General features: G+C 52.4%; 1 protein-coding gene across 1 annotated transcript; it reads right to left on the bottom strand.

The window, feature by feature from the left end:
• Positions 1–6920: 6920 nt before the first annotated feature.
• On the bottom strand, positions 6921–8590 carry LOC135425139 (olfactory receptor 10A7-like). Its single transcript, XM_064677100.1, is given in 9 exon segments — positions 6921–7333; positions 7336–7421; positions 7423–7458; positions 7460–7517; positions 7520–7546; positions 7549–7654; positions 7657–7736; positions 7739–7898; positions 8549–8590. Coding segments are annotated over 9 exon segments (1008 nt in total).
• Between the last annotated feature and the right edge of the window lie 200 nt (positions 8591–8790).

Raw genomic sequence — 8790 nt, 5'->3', positions numbered from 1 at the left:
CATAGCCCTGCCCGCTCCACAGCTGTAGCACCTGGCTGTGAGTGCTGAGTTTGTCAGACCTCAGCTGCAGCCACTGGCCTTGATTAGAGTTGTGTATGGCCAAACCACCCCCTCCCTTCCCGGTTAGAGGAACATCTCTGGGTCACTACAGGGCAAGCTCCCTTGCAAAACCTCTTCCCACATCCTGAATTAATTTCACATCTGTAGGGTTTGTTTTCCAACCCCTATATCCCTTCAGACCATGAATGTCCCATCTGGCTGCAGGACAGTGGGGGCTTGGTGAAGATGTGCCCTTGCAGCTGCCAGCCCCAGGGATGCCACATGGACACTCTAGTCATGCCAACAGCCATGTCCAGCAGGGATACCAGGTTGTCATCCTCAGTGTCTCTATGTGCTGCAGAGCTCCCAGGCTGCCTGAGGTTTTCCCCTGTGGAGTCAGGGAATGCCAAGGCAGACAGCTCTGCAAAATCTCAGCATCTGATCTCTGGCCCCATGCTCCAGGCACAGACCTGATGCCTTGGCACAAACATGATGGCATGATGCTGGATGGGACCTTCTGTCCGGGATCCTGCTGACTGACATGTGCTGCCTGATTCTCAGAGGAGGGATTCCCACTGCCACTGCTGTGCCACGGGGCTGGGCTCAGCCCCAGCCAACACGCTCGCAGCGGGAGCTCTGTTACGGCATCCGTGGTGCCCTGGCAGGCTGTCAGCCTGCTCCGAGCCTGCCCAAGGAATGCCGAGAGCGAGCCGCTGTAGTGCGGCATGCCAGGAACACCAGGTTCAGCTCTGGCAGGAATTGCCACTGCCACCATGGCTGAGCAGGAAGGTGCTGGCAGAGATGGGTGACAGCATGGCAGGGGCCAGCTGTGTCATCTGCAGCAGAATAGTTATCTCTTAAATTTTCTTTATTCCTTAATTTCCTCGGCCCTTTGCTCCTGTTCCTCCTCTCTTCCCCTCCCTCTTCCTGCTCCAGGGATGGAGTTGAGAACTGGAGACACAAAAAGGTGAAAATTACAGGTTGAGATAAGAATTTACTGAAAACAGCAATGAGATAGAGAAACTGAACAAAAACAATATTAATAACCAAAGTGTACAAAAAGAAAGAAGGGTGATTTACATGCAAAAGGCTCACAGAGCCTGACCCAATGTGATGTGTTATGACCACAGCTGACAGCACCCCACCCGGACTGCTCCATCACACTTGCTCCTGACTGGAAACCATGTCCCTTCTTCTCAGAAGTGAGAGAGTCCCTTTCCCCACCCTGGCCATAAATGTAAGATGGTATCAAATGTCTTGGCTGTGCCCCCTTCCACTGATTTGGGCCGAAACCAGGACATATGCATTTTCTTTGCTCCCTAAATTTGCTGGAGCTCTGTGCTCATTAATTGCTTCTCAGTTTTAACACTCACCCCCGGGGAGCAGTAATCCCACCAGGTGATGGTGCCAGGAGAACTGGGGCAAGTGCTTGTGCCAGGGCCAGTAACAGTATCTTCTACCTGCTGCCCTTTGCCCTGCAGGAATGTGGGATTGGAGGGATGGATTCTGGGCCAAAGAGTTACTGGGACAAACTGGTCCCATCCTGAAGAAGTCGAGCTCCTCTTTTGCCCTGCATTGTCCCTGTCACCGACTGATGGAGGGGCCAACCTCATCTGATGGGCCAAGTCCTTGCTAGGTCCTGTCCCCATGTGCCACCAGACCCAGCATCTCCAGCTGCTCCCAGAGGAATGGTGCTCCCAGCCGTGAGTGCCCTGGTGCAGCGCGAGGTGCCATTGTATGGCACTTTGGGGCACGGTCTGGCTGGACCGCTCACCCACAGGGCTGGGGGACATCCCCAGCTGCCACAGCCAACCTGGCCTGTGCACTCTCCATGGGGTGGTTGGTGCTCCTGCCCCACCACAGGCTCTAGAGCCCCAGAGCTGCTGGGGGTTCCCCCTCTGAGTGTTGGGGTGGGGGCTGGCTCTGCTGGGAGTGAAGACCACAGAGACCACCTCTGCTGATCTAAGCCACAGGTCCACAATGTGGCTGTGGCCAGGAGCAGCTATAAACCCCCCGTGGGAAATGGCTGGGACCCAGAGATGGGATTGCAGAGGCAAAGAAAGCCAGCTGAGCACTGGCCTGGAGTGTGGGGACCCCAATCAGGGGTATCTCGGAGAGGTGTCTGTGGGGGAGGCAGGAGGGGATGGGACTACAACCACATCCCCATCTGCATGTCAAGCCTGCAGCCATCTGGCTGGGGAAGAGCAGTGGGAAGTGACTCGGAGGCCACTGGGTGTGTGCCAATGAGACTCTGTGAGTCCTGGTGAGGTGGGTAGGAGACCCCACCCCCATGCTGCCTTCATGGACAGGTGATGTATGAGAGCACGAATCACCTCTATGAGGACCTCAGCACTCCCCAGCATTGCACCCAGCCAAGGGGCAGGGTCACCATTTCTTCATCTGGGAGCAAGAGGTGGGTAGGGAGAGGGAGGAGCCCTCATCACAGCAGAGCTGAGTTGGATCCTCCAGCACTGACCCATCAGGAACAAGTAGGACTGGCAGCGAAGTGGGAGCCAGAGAGGGACTCACTGAAGCCATGCAGTCACCATCTTCAAGGCTTGCAAGATCCCGCTGGATGAAAGTCTGGGAAAGCTGGGGCTTGTTGTGGTGAGGGGCTGAACTATAGACCTTCCGAGATATCTTCCAGCCTGAGTTATCCCGGGATGCCTTGGTCCCATTCACCCTCTCTGCAGCAATTCCTGCTGCTTGCCACAAGCTCAGCCCAAGCTCCCAATGGACTGTCTGTTCCAGATGGCTGCTAGTTCCCAACTTTCCAAAACGCGGCTAAGGCCACATCTCTTCCTATTGCTGAGCTTCAGATCTTAAAATTTCCTTGGTGAATGGAAAAAAATTAATAAGTGTCTTTTCTGGCCATTATCCAGTGCTTGGCCCCTCCTCAGAGTGGCGCTTGGGGCCGCTTTTGGGCCATCGTGCCAGGAGTCCCTGTGCCCACAGCTCATAAGACTTGTGCTCCAGACCTTTCCCCGGCTCCATTGTCCATCTTTGGACACACTCCAGTACCTCAATGTCTTTCTGGCAGTGACGGGAAGTACAGAGAACAGTCACTGCCCTGGTTCTGCTTCACTTAATTTTTACTTCAGTTTATCTGCCTGCAGGGACAGCAATGTGGCTGCAGCCTGAACAAATGTCCCCAAACCTCCTCTTTCCATGGAGATGGCACTGGAGCACTGGAGCACTTTGGTCACACATGCAGACCTGCCAGAGCACCCATCATCCCAAACACCCCCAGAACAGCTGTCTGGAAGCTCTCATCCTGATGGCAGGGGCTTGATGGAGGATCTGCCTCCCGCACCCCTCATCTCCCTGATGTCACTGCAGGTACTGAGGAGGGTGCTGAGGCTGGCATGGCCCATATTGACCAGGCCACAGCTGGTGAGGTCTTTCCCTGCAGGAGAAAGTGGCGGGATGGAATGAGCTCAGGGATTCCTCCAGGATGCTGCCGAGCTTCCCCATGTTGGGCCTCCTCGTTCTCAGGCAGCTCATGGAGCCTCAGGCTCTGAACGGCTGCGCACACCTTCTCACGTATGTCCTGCCTGCATGGGCCTCACCCTGCACCTCTCCTCTGTACCCCTTCATCCAAACCCTCTCACCCTACACACACCCTTCCTTTACACCCCCCATACCCAGCATCCATTCCATGCCCCAGTGTCTCCCACATCCCTGTACCCATCGGCTCTCCTCTGTCCCATTTTCACATCTCTTAGCCCTCTGCATCACCCTGTGCACTCCACTCCTCTTGTGCACACCCTCGCTGAGTCCTTGATGTGGGTGCTGCTCCCAACCTGCCTGTCCCGCTGCTATGTCCCTCTGCCTCCCTGCCAGCCCCCGGAGCCTGGCTCACCACCCATCCCCATTGCCTTCATGCTGGCATGACATGGGATCTCCTCTCACACCAGCCTTGTCCCCAGGACCACTTGTGCTCCTCCCTTGGCTGCAGGACACAGTCACTTCCAGCCCCCCTGGCAGAGATGTCTCCCTTTATTCGTAAGTTATATACATGTAGATTATGAAACATACACATGAATAGACATTTTAAAAGGACAAGATAAAGATTAAATAAACACTGATTTAAAAATATGATTTTACTTATGATTTCTTAATGGTACCAAATATACTTTCTTCCTGCATCCTAATGGGTTGTTCTTTGTGCCCCCAGGGTGCATGCACTCCTCTTTGGAGACAGCTGCTCCGGAGAAAGTGGGAGTCTCCCATGACTCATAAGTCTGAAAGTAGGGATTTATGATTCTTTTATCCCTGGCAATGCTGCTGGTCCTTTCAGCAAACTCCGCTGGTCCATATTGTGGTGTGACCTTGCCCATCAGTGTCTCAAGTTAGTGAAGGCTAAGCACAGACTCATGGTGCCCAGCCCTTCCCTGCTACATCCTCTCTTGCTGTTCATAACCTCCAGAGGTGCATTCTTGGCCAAATACTAAACCAGCGCACCTGGAATGAGTATTTGTGAATTCTCAGGTTTCCCTGGCTGTAGGAGAGCAGAGGGGTGGCAGATTGTTCCAGGTCATCCCTGCCCTGGGAACCATGGGTGGGAAGGGATGGGAAATTCCCATTTTACTTCCAAAGGAGCTGCTGATTTTGTAGGTGTCGTAAAATCCTGGTTCCCCAACTGGCCCTGCCTTGTTCGTGTGCTCTGGGAGGATGTGGTGCAGCCTCACCTGAGTGGATAAGGCACGTTGGGTTCCCACTGGGAAATCTTGACTCCATCAGTCACAAGAAATTAGTTCCCATAATTTCTGCTCAGTAGGAGTCTTACAGGGTTTTGCTTGTAAAGCAATCCCAACCCAGCATTGGGTCGAGGTCCAGAGAGAACACATTTCACTGTATCTGTTGTCAGGTGTCCCTGCACACACTGAGCAGGGCTCACAACAACCTTTCCCATCACTTTATTTATGACCACCAAGTACCATCCCCTCAGCTCCATGTGCTGGGACCCCCTGAACCCTTCCTGAAAGCATGACACGAACCAGATCCATCTGCTTTCCCACCCACACTCCTGCTTCACTGCCACTATTTCGCATGTGGAAGCAGCTCTCTGTACCCAGGATTAATTTTGACTTCAAAAACTATAAAGATCAGTCCACTGACAATGGTTTTTCTATGTATACATATGAAGAGGTCAATAACTAATCAATCTCAGGTTTGGGGTTGAAAACTGGAATCTTTATTGAACAAGTGAAACGCAATACAAGGGTCTTGGGGGCAGGACATGTTAATGAGGAGGATGGGTTATGCTAACTAGGCAATGGATTGTGTTAACTGGGAGATTACACAATTTTCTGCTACAGTTACACAGTTGGTTAATATTTTCCCTTAGCTTGGACCACATGGGGGGGAAAAGAATAAAGGGGTTTCTACATGGTCTGATAACATCATCACAAAGTCTTTCCATATCTTGCTGCAGGAGACAGGCCAATCAACATAGTTAAATATCAATAGGTCTTGTGAGGAAGGTCCGCGGACTAAGGAGTTCTTCCCAGCTCCTGCTGTCCATGGCCTGCTACATAATCTCATCAGCTCCTTCTTTGCTGATAGCTGAACCCCGGATCCCAACATACATATTCCATTGCATTAAGGGAAAGACATCCATCTCTGCAGTGTCTGCAAGTCAAGCCCAGAAGAGATCATCCAGCATTAACCAGGAGTGCAAACAGCTGAGCATTACTGCTGTGCTTTGCAGTGTTTCACCTCAAAAAGGACTCTGCTTGGGAATAAAAGCTCTTTCCAGAGAGCCTGACAAAGCTCCTCATGTAGATAAATGATTAAAAGAAAAAGGCTTACCAAGGGCACCAGCACACCAAAGGCAACATATGGACAGCCAGCACAGCTTATCCGTCTGGGCAGTATCTATTTCTTAGGCCTAGTCTATTCCAGAGGACACTGTGTGCCATCCTTCTGCCACCCCTCTGAGAGAGTGAAGAGCTGTGCAATGGAAGGATGGTACTGTCCGAGTTAGGACAGCTGAGACCAGTTCATCATGGTATGAGTGTAACCCAAAACTGTGTATTCTATAGCCTTCCATGCCATTTCCCAGAAATTATTAGCAGTAGAGGCCTGCGAGATAGGAAGATGTTCCTGTCCTCATACCCTTTTATGGAATTCCCCGCTCTGAGGGAAGGACTGAGCATTCCTGCCTGAACTGGAGCATATATAAACTTGGAGTTTTGGAACCTTTTTACCACTCGTGGGATCCAGAGGAAGACTGCAGCTCACCGCTCTCAACCAGACTGAGACCACCACCCTCAAGTGGACTGCAATCACCACTTTTGACCAGACTACAATCACCACTCTTGACCAGACTGCAACAGCATTCTCGCCAACAGGTTTTCCCCTCACTTTTTTTTCCTTTGGACTCAGGGGGCCCAAAGAACACCACTCTGTTCATGCCCCAAGGTGCTGGGTTATATATTTGGGTTTTGCGGGTTAAAACCAATTGTTTGTCTGTATAATTGTACTTATTGTATTATTTTATGAAATTGTTATTCTGACTTATAATCTCTCTTTTGAGTTGAGTTCATTTCCCCTGCTGGTTTACCTTTAAACCAGCACGGGCTCTTGGAATGGGATGAGACCCAGCTCACTTGCTTTGGACCATACCTGCAGAGCTGGGCTCTCTGAAGCTGGCACTGGGAGTCCGAGTCAGTGGTGTGGGGGCTTTCAGTCACAGAGGCAGATGATGCTGTGAATTAGGGACCCAGCCCCCAGGTCCTCATGGGTAATAACGTGTCTGAGTGTTGGATGTGCTGGTGAAGGGAAGCGAGAAGCTGCCAGCTGTGCCCTCACTGGCACTGCCTGACTGGGAGCCCCAGACTCTTCCTGTGTCTTGGGTCACCGAGAGCCCGTCCCTGTCACAGGGAGGGTGGGGATCGCTCAGCAGTGATGACTGCACCCTTGGTGGATGTCTGTAAGGCACCCCGGCACAGGGCTCTCCTGATGGCCCCTTTGACCTTGCTGTTTCTCAAGCTGTAGATGATGGGGTTGAGCATGGTGGTCACAATGGTGTAGAGCAGGGCAAGGACCATGTCTGTCTCCTTGGAGCTGCTGGAGTGAGGCACTAGGTATCAAATGGTTCCAGTCCCTGTGAAGAACAGGGACACTATGGCGAGGAGCGAGGTGCAGACGGCAAAGGCTCTCTGTGTCCCTGCTCCCTGTTGCAGGACAGCTCCAAAGATGTGAGCATACAACACATGAGTGAGAAGTAAAGAGCCCATCGCAGGGGTCTCAGCCAGAGTGTACAAGGCGGCTGTGCTGAGGGCAGTGTGGGGCTGCAGGAGGCCCGCAGCACAAAGTGGTCGCAGAACAAGTGGTTGCTCATGTTGGACCCACAGAAGGGCAATGGGCCGGGGGCAGGCCTGCATCAGAGACGAGAAGGAGCTGTTCAGCCACCAAGCAGTGATGCACCCTCTTGCTCATCAGTGCCAGGTAGTGGAGGCAGATGGACATGACTGGTCCTGAGCCATGGCAGCCAGCAGTGGCACCCAGAGCCCCCAAAGCCAAGAAAGAAGTACATCTGAGTGATGCAGACCACAAAGGAGGTGGTCTTCTGTGATGAGAAGGAGTCTCCAAGGATCTTAGGGAGGGTCTTGTGGCAGAACAGTAGATGTCCAGGAAGGAGAGGTGGCCCAGGAAAAAATACATGAGGGAGTACAGGTGCACATTCAGCAGACAAGGGTGATAATGAGCAGGTTCCCCAGCACCATCACCAGGTAAATGAGCGAGAAGAATGGGCAGGGGGTTATCTCTCCTCCATTGACACTGGAAAGTTCCAAGAGAAGGAACATGGTGGGGGCACTGAGACGTTCCTGCTGCAGGGGCTTGGGGCTCATCTACCGGAAGAGCTGGAGATAAGGACAGGTAGAAGGAAGGGAAGTGCTCACCCTTGCCATGGGGAATCACCAGCCCTTGGATCTGCTGTGTAGTGAGCTGAAGCTGTGCCACTGCCCAGGCACTGCCCACACCTTGATCCAGAGGCGTGGTGGGAGTACAACTGTGGGGGCAGGTGGCAGGTCTGAGCCCATGGGGTTTCAATCCTTAAGGCAACTCCCAACTCTGTGTCACCTGAAGGACACCAGAGAGAGCCGAGACCTCACCTCTGTGATCAGTAAGGATCCCAGGGACTGTTAAACAAGAGCAGACGAGAGTAGCTCCTCTCCTCCTTCCAGGTTTCCTGACCTGCAACAGGAGATTGGTCTAAAGATCCCACAGGTTGGAGACTGCTTGAACAGCTGCTGCTGGGAACAAATTGTGCTTACACCTTTAGTGAAGATACAGAAAGGTCTCCTGCTTGCCCTCTCTGTCACAGATCGTGGAAGCAGACCTCAAAAAAATAAACAATGTTTATATGTAGGACAGAGAAGATTCCTTCTGGCCAATACTGCACTGGGGATGTCAGCTTCATGTTCACCCTGAGAAAACAACACAAGGGAGGGACCTCTGAGTGTCTGAGAGATCACAGAAGGACCAGAAATGCGGTTGCATCAGGCTTGAGGATGGTAAGGAAAAGCAGAGATATTAGCATGCAGGAAAAGGGAAGACTCTGGATCTAGTGGGAAGCTGGAGCTCAGGAGTAAAGGAAGATGAGATACAGAAGATTTTGAGTGTGAATCTAAAGCTTGGAGGAGGAGCAGCCAGGACATGATCAGCCATTCACAAAAGCCTGCAGGAACCTGCTGTTGCTGACTGAGCTATCACCAGGTCCTTCCAGAGAGAAGGGTGGGA

Source organism: Pseudopipra pipra, chromosome 20 (assembly GCF_036250125.1).
Source record: "Pseudopipra pipra isolate bDixPip1 chromosome 20, bDixPip1.hap1, whole genome shotgun sequence".
Lineage (NCBI taxonomy): Eukaryota > Metazoa > Chordata > Aves > Passeriformes > Pipridae > Pseudopipra > Pseudopipra pipra.
Note: the sequence above shows the minus strand (reverse complement) of the source record. Positions and strands in the feature narration are given on the sequence as shown.